Here is a 15806-nt window from a genome sequence, read left to right as displayed (position 1 = left end):
AATATTCCTAGGTTTAATTGATTATATTAAAAAAAGCATCCAGTATCACAGAGTAGAAGCTAGATGAAACCTCAGCTAAGTAGGAGTATCTCCAACTTATTTTATATTGCAGCCACATTTTACAGTACTGCGCAATGTTGTCCTGAAACCAGACATTTACCTCAGCTAAGTAGGGGACTTACCAGCATGTAATATAGCCCCATTTCACAATACAATGCAATTGTGTCTTGTGACCAAAAGTCAGGTCAGATTGGCTGGCTAACAGCAGATGGAATACCTCAGTCAGCAGACGCAAAGTGAAACAAAAGCCTTTGGAAGTGTCTCATTGAGGAGGGCATTTATAGGATGCAAGACGGTTTACTAAATCGCTAACACACAGCAGGGAATGCCGCTATGAAATCCAGTAAACCATGGGATATAATGCTGGGCAACTAAGGAATTTAAGGTCTCACGAAGAACGGAGACATTGAGATAGGGTCTAGCTATCAGTTTAGAACAGCGTGGACCACCACTGGGATAGCTGACACTAGCGCTTCAAAGAAGATGCGATAATTGGGCTCACAGTGTGTACGAGGTACGAGAAAGAATAAAACAAAATGCTGATACTACAAACCAGTTAATGCAGGCAACAGAAGAGTAAACCACTACAGGCTAGGAAAAATATGTAGCAACAGAATAATGAAGGCAACAGAAGAGTAAATCACAAGCATTTGAGTAACTCAACAGAGGCAAATAACACTTATAGTAAAACACAAACCTGTAAAAAATAACTATCAGAGGTGCACAGTGTCTTACTTACAGTTTTCAACAGCACATTCACAGTTTCCAATAGCACAATCACTTAAACATTTCTAAAAAACTATCTATCTGAGGTACCCTGTGTCGTATTTACAGTTTACAACAGCGCAAACACTCACCCACAAGGGAAGCCAGCAGCCTACGGAGAGTAGGACTAGAAGGGATAAGAAGATATTTAAAAATGGTGCCACTAGGGCTAACAGAGTAATATAGATTTAGGGGCGGGGTGAAGATTAGAAGAGGGGGAGGAGAGAAGCAGAAACGCGAGAGTAGACATGGCGTTGGAAATGAGATGAGGCAGGGAAGATGTACAAAGAGTTATGATAAAGAAAGGGATGGGTAGGAAGCAGAGGATTAGAGATAGCCAGAGAGAGCCAAGGAAGAGGAAGAGAAGCAGCAAAAGTGTATCAGTGAAGCAGACAGGAGTTCCAGGGTATTAAGGAATGGGGTAGGGACTATGTAAGAGAAACTAAGGGGCAAGCTAGTATAGGGGGAACAGGGGGGAAGTTTCAAACTGTTGATCTGTTCAGAAATTGTAGAATAAAAATTAGGGGGTGGACAGTGCCACCTAGGGTCATGGTCTAAGTCCACTTAAATTAAGTGGTGCTGTTAGCCATGCAGAACATTGCATTTTTTAATTAACCCTTCCACTTCCCTATGTATGTCCAAAAATGTCAGTAGGGTTGACCATGCAATGACTCCTTCACTGGACTGTCACTCAGTTATGCAAGTGATGTAATCTAATAACCCAACAAATTGCTTGTAGAGTCCACCAAAGACAAGTTAAATATTAAGGCCTTTCATCAACATATGAAAAGGATTTCATCAGAACATTTAGTTAACAAATATAACAGGTTTAAATCCATTATTTTCATAGTCATGAGACCCAAACACACCAATAGAAATTTAATCTAATTTCATTCATAGTACCTTAAAGGAATGCACCATGATTTAAGCCTATTGAATTAATCACAATTTTCTAAAAACATATCATAAAACCATTATTAAAAGTTAATTATTAAACCTAGTCAATACCAAAGTATAGAGATTTTTTTCCAAACATCTTTCGTAAATGTATACATATGACAAAGGTAATCTTACATTTATATAAATGAAAAACATAGAAATGATACCACTTTAGTTACAAACAGTTTACATCACAGACACCATTGGAACAGCTAAGTTTCAAAAACTTCTGATTGAAAATACTTATTTCTGGGAATGTATAAAAGTACAATAAGTCCCAAAGGGGCTTTGGTCCTGGAAATTTCCTACTGGGCTTGTGGATGGGTCAGAATTACAACTTTTGGATTTATTTGATCATCGCAGATGTGAATTAATGGAACTGTTGCTTAAGTTTAACTGTGGAGAACTGGACGGTTTAGTTGTAGAACTTCATACCTTGGACAGTTTTATGCACAAGGACTTCTTTTTTGATGAAATACAATACGTGTACTGATTTTTTTCTAAAGAAGACAATATGTGCAATCAGATTTACATTAAAAAGAAGGTTTATTATACTAAGGGGAATACATATCCCTTCCCTAATGTTAAAGGTACATTCAATCAGGAAGATTCTAATTGTGAAGTTTATGATAGGACAAATGGGTGTGAGTTGCATGCTAAACGTAACATGGCTGCCCCTTTAGAACACCCCCTGCGGCACTCAGAAAGAATAATGAACAAAACAAATTTGGGAGAGCGACAGGATGTTTGGCCCTGACCCGAATATCCCCAGAATCAGGGCAAGTGATGGTGAGGAGGAATACGCAACAGGATGAGATAGGTCCCTTGATTGTCCCTAATTCATGTACAGATTACAAAATTTACAATTATAGCAGTGAGGCAATGAATGCTGAGCATGCATATTTGTTTGAAAAGGGACTTAATTTTGTTCCCTGTAGGCGGACAGATGTTGTAGATATTCTTACAGATTTAAAATTGTTTACTAAGAAACTCAACCTAGCCCTATACTTTAATAAAGGACAAAGTGTGTTGCCCCACATGAATAATTTACATAAGAATGAGTACCTTCAGCTCCACTCCTGCTAAATTCAATGGTTCAGTCATATGAAAAGATTTGTGAATTAGATATTAGGACATTTTTTAGTAACACAAATTTAAAAATTAAATATAACTTAAGTCATGAAGAGAGGAATTTGTGGACCAAATTAGAAATTATGGAAATATTAGGGTTATGAAACCTGATAAAGGGGGAGGTTTAGTGGTTATGATCACTATTGATTATATAAGTAAAATGGAATGCCTATTTGTGAAAGAATTGTATGAAGAAATACCTTGCAATCAAATCAGTATAACCTATGCTAAGATCGAAAAGACAAATTACAATTTGCATATGTAAAGGCAAATAGACCAACAACACTACAAGATTTTGAGAAATGAGAGACCAATTGTAGCTAACATTTTTGGCATTCCTAAGATTCATAAGGATCTTTATGATCCATGCTCCTTTTGCCTATAGTGGATGCTGGAAATCCAAAACATACCTTCTAACAAAGTATACTGAATACAAACTAAAGTGGGTACTTGAAAAGTGTGGCCATTAATTAAAGGACTGCTGGCAGTTTTTGAGTAAATTAAAACCACACCTATTCTTAGATGATGTTATTTTTTAACTATTGATGTTAAAAACTTATTATTCTCCATGAACTGGATTTGGAATGGTTTCATGACATTTTGGTTTGAGATATCTTTTCTCAATGCAACTGAAATTGAAACCTTAACTCATTTAATGGAACTAGTACTTGAAAACAATTTTTACCATTTTTTAAGAATAAGGGTGATGTGCAGAGCTGTAGTAACTACAGAGGGATTAAATTGATCAGTCACAGCATGAAGTTATGGGAAAGAGTAGTGGAAGCTAGGTTAAGAAGGGAGGTGATGATTAGTGATCATCAGTATGGTTTCATGCCAGGAAAGAGCACTACAGATGCGATGTTTGCTCTGAGAGTGTTGATGAAGAAGTACAGAGAAGGTCAGAAGGAGTTGCATTGTGTTTTTGTGGATTTAGAGAAAGCATATGACAGGGTGCCTAGAGAGGAGTTGTGGTATTGTATGAGGAAGTTGGGAGTGTCAGAGAAGTATGTAAGAGTGGTACAGGATATGTACAAGGGTAGTGTGACAGCAGTGAGGTCTGCGGTGGGAGTGATGGATGCGTTTAAGGTGGAGGTGGGATTACATCAAGGATCAGCTCTGAGCCCTTTCTTATTTGCAATGGTGATGGACAGGTTGACAGACAAGATCAGACAGGAGTCCCCGTGGACTATGATGTTTGCAGATGACATTGTGATCTGTAGTGAGAGTAGGAAATAGGTGGAGGAGACCCTGGAGAGGTGGAGATATGCTCTAGACAGAAGAGGAATGAAGGTCAGCAGGACTAAGAATATATGTGTGTGAATGAGAGGGAGGACAGAGGATGGTGAGGATGCAGGGAGTAGAGGTGGTAAAGGTGGATGAGTTTAAATACTTGGGATCAACAGTTCAGAGTAATGGTGAGTGTGAAAGAGAGGTGAAGAAGAGAGTACAGGCAGGATGGAATGGGTGGAGAAGAGTGTCAGGAGTGATTTGTGACAGACGAGTACCAGTAAGAGTGAAAGGGAAGGTCTACAAGAGGGTAGTTAGACCAGCTATGTTATATGGGTTGGAGACAGTGGCATTGACAAAAAGGCAGGAGTCAGAGCTTGACGTCGCAGAGTTGAAGATGTTAAGATTTTCACTGGGTGTGATGAGGATGGACAGGATTAGGAATAAATATATTAGAGGGTCAGCCCAGGTTGGAAGGTTTGGAGACAAAGCCAGAGAGGCAAGATTACATTGGTTTGGACATGTGCTGAGGAGGGATGCAGAGTATATTTGGAAAAAGATGCTAAGGATGAAGCTGCCAGGTAACAGGAAAAGAGGAAGGCCTAAGATAAGGTTTATGGATGTGCTGAGAGAGGACATGCAGGTGGTTGGTGTGACAGAGCAAGATGCAGAAGACAGGAAGAAATGGAAACAGTTGATCTGCTGTGGTGACCCCTAATGGGAGCAGCTGAAAGAAGAAGAAGAAGAAGTACTTGAAAGCAATTTTGTTTATTTTGAAGGTTTCTATTGTCTTCAGTGTACAGGTATTGAAATGGGTGCAACCTGTGTACCAATTTTTATGAATGTTATTATGGCATTTTTGGTAAAAGAAATTTGTATTTAATTCTATATTCTGCTATTCATGGACTTTTTATATGCACTTCCTGGACTAAATATGTATCTTTTGGAAAGATAATACTGAAACATTAATACAACTGGTGGATTTTATTAATAATATTACTAATTTTTTTGAAGTTTGCTTTTCACTGCTCTTATGATACATTATGCTTCTTGGATATACAATTGACTAAAATAAGGATAAACAAATGTTTCTTCTAACATTTATAGAAAGCCCACATATTCTAATTCCCTGCTATATTTTTCCAGTCATCATCCTTTTTTTTCTAACCAGGGCATTAGTCAAGGGCCAAATGGTGTATTTGGCTAGAATGATTTAATCATACCCTCACCTCAGGCTTCATGCCCACTGAGTGGCGCACAGCTACAGTTATCCTACTCCACAAGTGGGGATCCACATTGGATTCTGGGAACTACTGCCCCATCAGTCTGACGAGCCTGATCTGCAAGGCCATGGAATGTATTATCATGGAACTTATAAACAAAGACATTGGCAACCTTCAAACACTGGGTCCCACTCAGTTTGGGTTCGTGAAGGGCCAATCTTGCCTCCTGAACCTGGCTGACTTCTTTGAATCAGTCTCCAGAGCCGTGGATGAGGGTAAAGCAGTCCACACAGCCTATCTGGACCTCGCCAAGGCCTATGACACCATCCCCCACTCTGGAATCGTAGATAAACTTACTAAGCTGGGCATTAATCCCTACATCACTTGATGGGTTGCCAACTGGCTTACTGACAGAACCCACACTGTAAAAGTAGCTGACTCCAAATCCAGCTCCAGACAACTGACAAGTGGAGTACCTTAGGGTTCAGTCCTGGGACCTCTCTTGTTTAGCATCTACTTCTCTGAGGTACAGGCCAACACTAAGGGGCTCTGGCTAACAAAGTTCACAGATGACTGCAAACTGGGAGCCATTATTGAATCCCAAAATGATGTGGATACTCTACAAAAGGGCCTTACAGAAACAGATGCTTGGTGCCAGAGCCATGGGCTCAAGCTCAATGCCAAGAAATGTACAGTTATCCCCTTTGGGAAAAGACATGTACCCGTGAATTACCACATAGGTGGCAGTACACTAAACACCGAAAGTGTGATAAGAGACTTAGGGACACAGGTGGACAGTGGTCTTACCTTCAATAACCACATCGCCACAACAATCAGGAAATCCTTCTATGTGGCACACCTCATCACTAAGGGTTTTTCATACAGAAAAAAGGAGGTCATTGTCCCACTGTACTCATCCCTCATTAGACCCATTATAGTGTATAATGCCCCATTTGGTATGTACCTCTCAAGACATCTGCAACAACTGGAAAGGCTGCAGAAATACCTCACTAAAAGAATCACAGGCCTAAAGCAGATGCCCTATGTTGACCGCCTTAAAAAACTCCAGCTATACCCTGTCGAATATCTTCTACTCAGAGGCGATCTCTGCTTAACATACAATGCCATGTCAAACCCAGAGCTGTTGGACATGCTCCACTTAAAGAAATCCCAATCCCTCAGAGCCACATGCTCCAGGGATCTAAACCTTGTCATCACAATAAACAAAACATGCTAGAGGGATAGGTTCCTGACCCAGAGACTCCCCAGACTCTAGAATAGACTGCCTGTACATGTCAAGCACAGTGTCTCTTTGTCCCTCTTCAAAAGGAACCTTGATGATTGGATGGGAGAAAGGACATTCACCCCAGGGATCACGTCAGTTGCCCTGCTAGACAGGTGTCCAGGGAATTAAATAGTGTGGGAAGAAATATCCAGGGAATTTTTATGGCTAGGCTTTTATAGGCCCTAGGGCTGATAGCCTAGTACCAACCTATGAACCTGATGAGGATTTATTTATAGTTGAAACACAAAAACTTAGTGACCAACCTAATGGTATGGTGAGTGACTTAAAATGGAAGGAGGGATTTTATAGCCCAATTCTAAGAACAGAAAATAGAAATATTGGTAAAAATAATGAATTTAAAAGTGGGGAATTCTATAAGGTGATGTTCATGACATTTAATTAAGATGCTGACAGTGTACAGAATATTTTGGAAAGAAACTGGAATATATTCCAGGCTGGTGAAGATGTATATAAGGGCCTGAGAGATATACCCAGGGCAGGTTTTAGAAAAGATAGAAATGTTAACATATTTTGGAATTAAGCACTATATTGAAAACAATCACAGAGTGAAAACAGGTGCCTGTTGTTGTGGCTCTTGCAACCAATGCAAATTTATTTATAAGGAGTCTGGTAGTAACTTGGCACAGTTTGTGTTCTTTTCCAGTAGGTATCATTATAACTGCAATTCAAGTTGGGTGATGTATGTAGCTTTATGCCAAAAATATTCATCTTTTTATATTGGAGAAACCAAAAGGATGCTCAAAGAAAGGATCTATGAGCATATTTATGATATCAAGAAAAAAATTTAGTTAATGCTTTAACTAAATACATATTAGATTGCAGCAATCACTTTTTTGAGTGTTTTGTCTTTGGCTCTATTAAGATTGACCTTAGGAGGCACCAAGAAAAGTAAAAATGTATTTAAAAGAGCTTAGATGACAACTCAGGGCATGCCATAGCCCGGGGCTAAATGAAAGTCTATCTCTAGTGAGTGTATTAAAATTGAAACATTGCATAATGTACATTTTTGCAGTGTTGCTTTTTTTAAATCTCTGTACTTTAGTATTGACTAGGTTTAATATTTAACTTTTACTAATGTTTTTATGATATGTGTTTGGAAAATTGTTATGAATTAATTCAATAGTTCTGAAATATGGTGTATCCCTTTAAGATAATATGAATGGAATTAAATTAATTTTTTGTTGGTCTGTCTGGGTCTAATGATGTTTAAAAGAATGAATTTAAACCTGTTAATGTTTAACTAAATGTTTTGAGGAAGTCCTTGTGATTGTAAATGAAACTGCTCAGCATTTTTGATTAAACTGTTTTTGGTGGAACCTACCAACAAATTGGCTATTAGTTTCACTTTCAGTGGTTTGTGTTTTGTTTTTGGTAAATGATGCAATCCCAGAGACATTTTATTTCCCTTAAAACACCTCTCATGGATCTTCCCTCTCCACTTGAAGATCTCAAATAGAGAACACATTCTCTGGCATAAGGCCTTCCCTTCAACTCTTAAGAATCAAGAGGGCTCAGCTGCTCCCCATTTCTGCAGCCCCCCCAAGCTGACTGTACATTCTGGTAACTGAGTCTTGGTCAGACAGGGCATAGTCAGAGCTCTATCCCTCAATGCCATTATGCTGCTGAATAGAAGCAGTGCAATGCAGGGAAAACTGGTAAAGACAGAACGTGCCGATGAAGATTTAATTAATTCTGCAACTGACACAATAGCTTCAGTTGGCAACTGGCAAGGAGAAGGTGTCCAGGTTATGGTTTAATTGTTACTACCACATTAGTATTTCCCTTACAATTAATGTTCTCTTTTTTTTTACTTTAGACTTAAAAGCATTTTTTTTTTTTTTTTTACAGATATACCTGTGTTGATAGTGGAAATGAGTCCAAAGTTTGTAAACAATAATAGCGCAATGGGTAAGGATGGGCATAAAGATTCCAGTTAAGAATCGTACCTTCTTAGCATAATGTTGAGTATTCACTATAACATAAATACATTTGGAACATTCACTGCAGTGCTGTCCCCAGCTTGGCTCCTCATAGCCCCCTCTCTAAAAGAACTACCCAACAAGCTGGCAGTGAAGAGCCAGAACCATGCTCCACAACCACAGTTCAGCAGTTCACAAAACCAGCCCACTTTGTTGTTGATATAAAATTATGATGTAGTACATATCTCCTGCTGGTCTTAGGCCTTGGTCTCCTGCTGGTCTTAGGCCTCGGTTTAGCATTATGGCTGAACACAGTATGAGACTGACACAACTCTCCACTGATGTGGCCAATGTAAATCTTAATATTATTACCAATGATAGGTGACGCCACTTAACTGTCTTGAAATAAAATCAGCTTTGCATTCATCTTTAAGCATATGAATTCTGAAAACATTTTTTTGTCTTGTAATAATTTATTGCATTATCTGATTTTTTTCATAAAAGACAAGAACAAAGAATACAGTTTGATTGAACTAAATCATATGACTAATCATTATAAAGAATATAGCTTTCCATGTTTTTTTACCTTAAATGTTTTAAAAGTTCAGTACTGCTTCTTATTGACCTGTACTTATAGCCAAGAGTACAGTTTTCATGGCAGTTTTTAAAGATGCTCACCATCATGCATTACATGAAACATTTAATCATTGGCACATAATTATGCAACACATTGTTTTGTATTGCTTGCATGAACATTATTGGTAAAGAACAGTGGCCATTAAATATTCTAAGCTCCATCCATGTGCAAAGCTAAGTCCCAGTTTGAACTCTTAGGGGTTGAGATGCACTTACCTTGGACCTGTTCCAGTGGCAGTGTTAAATTTTTGCTTGGTGGTATATAGCGAAGAGCAATTGTTATTTCCCCCTTGTACTGCAGAACAAGGTCAGCATCCACCTGAGATAGCAGAACAATAAACACCTGCTGAATGTGCACACGTTCATGACTACAATGTAGCAGATAGTTTTTTCACAAATTGCCAAATACGAGAAAATACTCATTAGCTTATATCAATTACTGCAAAAAAAATAAACATGATTCTTAATGGGAAAATGAAATGCAGAAGAAAAGAGACAAGCAATAATATTTAGAAGAGAGACATTAAAACAAATAATTGAAACACAGGGAAACATACATCACAGTGAGCAAGAATGGTTCTCTTTTGCACCCACCTGTTTAAACTACCTACTTCTACTGTTCAACTTAAATAATACAGGGGTACTATGCACCACCTCTGGGATGACAAACAACCTGCATGCATGCATCCCGCCTTTTAGCATCTTATACCTTACTTACATACCCATGTGAAATCTAACATTGCTGTGACTTGCTTTGGTAAATGGCATAGCTCTAGGGTAATCTCTGTAGCCAATCAGTATTCATTAGAATATTGATTGTTGCGCATTGATCACTGGCACATCCTGTATTATTAAACATTTTAATGAGCTGGCTAGAAGAAAAATCCACTGAGCAGAACAGCTCAGAACTTATCAAGTGCAATTCTCTATGAGTTAGTTTCTCCATCAAAATTAGTGAATGAAACTTCATTGTCAGCTTTATGTTGGTCTGCTTTTCAGTTACAATTTTTTTCGTATTATTCCCATAAAAGATATAGACACTGGTACACAGAGATAAAGATAATAAAAAGTCATTACAGCAGCACTGAATTTTGCCTCTGCAGGAGTAATATTTATTTCCTTATCTACTATATTGTTTGTACTTTAAACCACAGCACAGAAGAGACTCAAAACATTTACTATTCATCACTTCTTTCTCTTAATACATTCTAATACTGTACTGCATAGTACACATTCTTGTCTGCAAAATATAAGCATTTTTACTTTTAGCTTTTTTTCAACAATCTGCTTGCTGAAGACAGTAATATCATTAATCTCATATTTTTTTATCTAAATTTAAATGTTTACATTCTGCTGAGAGTAATCTTGATTACAGGTAAAAATAACAGAAATGCCACTAACTTTGCCTAACATAATGCCTTACATAAGTATTGTGGCAATGCTGAATTCTATCAACAAATTCAGAAGAGATTTTTATCTAATTTGGTAAATCATGCGACACTGAGCATATATTATTAAAGCAACAATGTACATATGGGCGTGGGTAGTGCAGAGCTGGTATGGGCAAAAACAGAGGGAGGGAGTGGTAGTTTCAGTCCATTTCTCACTAGCAGCAAGCCTGGAAACTGAGGTTTGCAGTTATCAAAATACTGCACAATCCTGGGGATGTGTGTGTGTTGGTTCTGCCAGTCCAGGGATGAAAGCCCTTACAGAACATGTGGCTGAGAACACCTGCATGCAAGACAAGGGCACTATACGCTATTGCAGCAGCAACAGTGCCCACTTCAGCCACTGAGGGTGGGGTGGGGGCATTAGTCTATGTCAGAATATGCCTCTAGTAATCTCCCCCTTTCATGCTAGGATGCCTCCATGCACAGGGATAAAAAGACCAATAGGGCGATGATGGCTGGCAGGCATTAAGAAGAAAAGAGCTCACAGGAAAAATAATAGGATTAATGGAATACAAACACTGTTCTACAGAGCAAAACAGAAATAAGACTCAATACTGTGTTATCTGCTAAGCATTTGCTATATGAAACATTTGACAAAGCTTGAGATAGGTGAATATAAATGGATTGTGAGACTCAATGCAGACAACGCTCCTGGCATTAATGCAGCTGTTAGTGTTAAACCTATTTTAAAAGTAAAACAAATGAAATTATAATGGTCAGATTTGGTCCACTTTTATGCATTTTGCCTGTTCTAAATATGTTGTTGCATTTCTTTATTCTTTATTTTTTTTATTTTGAAGAAGTTTGATATTTTATTTATGAACAGTCTTAAATTTGACTCTTTTAACTTTAAGAATTTATTAATGTCTAGTTAAGTATTCATGAATTGTTGGCTGTGTCTTCTGTTTTAAATATAATGGATTGAATTAACTTGCTTTTTATATTAGACTGATGGAGGGTATTTCACCTAAAAGCTTTGTGTACGGAGTTACTTGTTTTTTGCTATTAAAATAGTTATTACTTCCTGACATTGTCAGTCCAGTTCTGTTGAATGAATTGTTGCTTTTTTTACTGTTGACTACAGTTGCATGACATCTGTTCCTTTTTTGTTATCAACTAACAAGAAAGCCTCAGACTGCAGACCTAATCTAGGCCCACCCCTCAGTTCCAAGCACAACTGTTTCAACAGGTGCACTTCAAGGCTGCTGGCCTCTGCTAGATTCCCCTTTCTTCCTCCTCCTGTTCCTTTTTTTCTTTTTATGCTGTCCTTCTCCGGTGCCCTACCGATGTTACTCATATTTTTTCTTTTTTTTGCTGAACATTATTTACCTTTTTTCCTGCCATTTCCATAGTTCCAGTTCCACCATTTCTACCTTTTGTTTGCATTCTACATCTATATAGTCCTGGTATTGCATTTTAGTTTGTAGTTTGTCTCATCTGCTCACTAAAATGAAACAAACAGTAGCATGATCACCATTAGCTAGCAGTACCTTTACTATGACCTCCATCATTTCCTCTAACCTGCTTCTGTTATTAATAGGAAGTTCTGTACAAGTTGGGTGAATTTTTCTCCATCAAGGGCTTCTGTCAACTCATAGGTTAGTACTAAGCTAGCTGCTGTTAAGGGCCATTTTAAACCTAGCCAATTACCCTATGTGATAATCAAAATCTGCACCTTGTATCTGTAAGGTAAATGCCTTAACTATTGTGCCAACATCATGTTCCCATTCTATCATAGATTCAGGTTTGCTCTAGTCTACTAACTGTAAACTTAAGTATCCCTTAGTAGTTATATTGCTATTCTCATTTCATGCTATTATGTTTTCTTTTATCCCGTCAAAGTCCCTCTCCATGGATGATACTGCTTGTAGAGTGTCTGCATAAAATGTCCCTCTTCATTTCTCCTTTATTCTGATCACCTGTATGCCCACTTTTGGCAGCTCCTCTGATGTTGCCCAAGCTGCTTTACCTCCTTATAATTTATACATCTTTATAACTTCTTTATAATTTATACATCTTTATAACTTCTCTCACTGACCTCAATTTTGAACCCTTTCCTTACACTGAGTGCCACTCCCCATGACCTGGTGACTTTATCCCTCTTGCATGCTATGTACCCAGGAATTACCAGGACTCATCCAGACCTCATCTAGTCTCCAATCAGACCATATCCCTGCTCCCCTAGCCAATTTCTCACCAAGCACCAGTGTGTCCTGAATGTTTCCCTTTTAATTATTGTAATTGCTGGCACAAGTAAAACTTCAGTATTTGTAGTTGGTGCAGAGGTTAAGGTTGCAAGCTGTAGTCCCTGTGGTACAGAGTTTGACTCCTACTGCCCTTGTTTAATACTGTGTGACCTTAAGTAAGTCACTTAACCATGCATAGCTTTCAGGTCTCCCCTGAAAAGGGATTGCGTATGTGTCCAGTGGACCTAGCTGGTTAGCAAATGGGTATTATTTTTTCTGAAGATACCACTGTGTATCCCTCCCCCTGCAAGTACTAAATGCCCCTCCTTACTGTTTCCACCACTGCTCTATAAGATAGCTCATTTGTATCCACTATGACGTGTAGTTGTCCCCACCACTTGTGACTGCTGCGGTCTCTTCCTGTCTCATCCTCCTTAATATCAACCCATACCCTTCCTTAATATCAACCCATACCCTTCCTTAATATCAACCCATACCCTTCCTTAATATCAACCCTAATACCATTCTTATGGATACAAGACTCATCCTTCGTGACATTTCCCTCCATCTAATGGTCTTAGTACTTACATTCCCAGTCCTCAGTATATCCCCTCCAAATTCCATACGAGTTTGCTTTACCATCCTTTAATATGTCTACGGTGGTCTTACTGCCCAAGTTATTCTTGTTAGCCATTCTACTTCCATCAGTCTCCCTTCCATCTGACAATTCCAGCAGATTTCCTAGTCAGGCATCTATTGTTGTTCCCTTCATTATTGTACTTTTCCTGTTGGATTTCCAGTTCTTTTATATATTGTTAACTATATTTCCACCTTTCTTTCCAGATTCACTCAACCTCATCTTCCACCAACACATTAGTGAGGCTTATTATTTCAATGTCCTTCTACCCTACCTCATCTGTGGAGTATTTGCCATTGCTCTATATTCTCATCAACTTAACTTGGCATAGCAGTTATCCATAATCATATTACAAACCGAAGATAATATTATACATCTGAACTGAAACATTTCAGGATAAAACTTTTATTTTAAAAATTCATGTTGCCATGATAGTCACCTATGATTATATCAAGAATTAAGGGTAATAGTATAGCTCTTCTGGAATAAAATATTCTGGGACAATATTTATTAAAAGCCATGTACCATTTTACTCTGGCTTCTCATATCTGATACCAAGTGTCTTTAGAAACTCATGTTTAGCTTCTGCCAAGCCCCCTGTATACATCCCTAAAATGTATTTATTTATTTATTTATTGACATTTGATTATCAGAAAATTAACCCATTTCAACACAGGCTTGGACAGAAAAGTTCCACAGTATTACAAAGCATGTTAAGATTAATAATTTTACAATCTTCAAACACCTACAGTTTACATAATTTTATCAAACTGGACATAACGTGAAAGCATTAGTAAAGAATAAATACAACTTATATGACAATGATTTAATATTTAGAGAAATAAATGTAAATTAATATAATGCAAATAAAAATGCAATTTGAAGTGCTAAAACCTTGCTGCTTTTATGCATACATATACTCCCCTTCTTTTTCAAAAAAAAAAAACAAGAAAAAAGTCTGCATGACCAAGACAAAGTAAGAGAGCCCACATTTTGCATCTCCCTACTGTAAGGTGCATTTTTGTAATATCATTCATCAAAGTCTGCTGATTTTACATTGTTATTGATAACATGCTTATTTCTTGCATTGATTTTATTACTGTCTGTTTCTTAAACTTGTGTTTCTGAGTAGTATTCCACACTCCAACTGGAAGTTTGAAGAGTTAGTGCTACTTGTTATTAACGTTATACAATTTTATGTTAATTAGGTGAAAGTTGGTATACATATCCAAAATTAGATTTTTGGATGGGTATACCAACTTTTAAAGAACAGTTGTTCTTATTTTTAATGTCTGCAGGTTGACAGCTCTCTGTCTTCGTGGACACAGCAATGTCAACACAATCCAAGGGACAACCTTTCAAACTGAAATCTTAAAGGCTGAAACACATTATTGCTCCACCACTGTCCTTTCATTATTGCTTATCTTAAGATGAAGACTACAGTCTCAAAGTGATAAGTGACTGAAGGGACAGAAAACATGTAACATAGTAAGATGAGTGATTTATAGTTATATCACAACGGAAACCTATCAATCTGTATCACAATGAAAAATGTATCAATCTGTCATTTATTATTCTATGTATGGAAGTTGGCCCACCAAAAAGTATGTCCCTACTTAAAAATATATAGTTACATGCTAATACAATGACAATGGCTGTATGAAATTTAATAGACCAACAGATTGCACTATGTAGAGCAAATGAGACATAATACACACTGAAGCTGTCAGCTCCATGTAATGAAATATACCTCAAATTATGGTGAACTCATAGATAATATAGTGTCAATGAAATATCTCTGGAGATATGTCAAGGTTTGATAACCTTGGAGTTAATATACTTGGAGGCAGTTATGGCAAATGTCCATAAACATAACCATAAAGAGCTAATGTTTCAAGTTGTTAGGCTCTCTCTGTAGTGTATTGTGTTGTCTTATCTGGTATTCAGACATTTGTGGTAGTCTAATGTAACAATCTACATTTAAGATGGAAAGCTATTTATCTGATGGCATTCTTTGCAAATCAGGATATATTACCTATGCTCATCTTATGCTTGTTGCACATCTAATTTTGTGATGAATATGCCTAATAATGTTGATATGCTTGCTGTTAACCTTACAAATTAATATAATTAAGAAAATATAGCGACAGAGTCACAAACTTACCTTGGGCTGAAGTGGAAACCATCCATTTAATGGATGTTCAAGATTCCAGGAATCAAAGGGAATTTCTACCTCTCCCAAAAAGCTATTTCGGCCAATCCTATCATAATGCCAAACTGACAGCTGTAGGGTTCTTGTCTCCAACTGTGTGTGACTGATGACATA

At 37.6% G+C, this 15806-nt stretch overlaps 1 protein-coding gene across 7 annotated transcripts in view; it reads right to left on the bottom strand.

The window, feature by feature from the left end:
- SYTL5 (synaptotagmin like 5) overlaps positions 1–15806 on the bottom strand; it is a 2413062-nt gene that overhangs the window by 208892 nt on the left and 2188364 nt on the right. For all 7 annotated transcript variants that reach the window (XM_044072411.1, XM_044072417.1, XM_044072414.1 and 4 more), the window contains 2 exons: positions 15645–15806; positions 9423–9525 (listed from right to left, as the gene is read on the bottom strand). In XM_044072411.1, coding sequence (XP_043928346.1) covers positions 9423–9525; positions 15645–15806 — 265 coding nt within the window. The remainder of the gene's footprint in view (positions 1–9422; positions 9526–15644) is intronic.

The sequence above is a fragment of the Protopterus annectens genome, chromosome 5.part0, assembly GCF_019279795.1.
Source record: "Protopterus annectens isolate FY-2018-M chromosome 5.part0, PAN1.0, whole genome shotgun sequence".
Classification (NCBI taxonomy): Eukaryota; Metazoa; Chordata; order Ceratodontiformes; family Protopteridae; genus Protopterus; species Protopterus annectens.
This window is presented reverse-complemented; position numbering and strand designations above follow the sequence as displayed.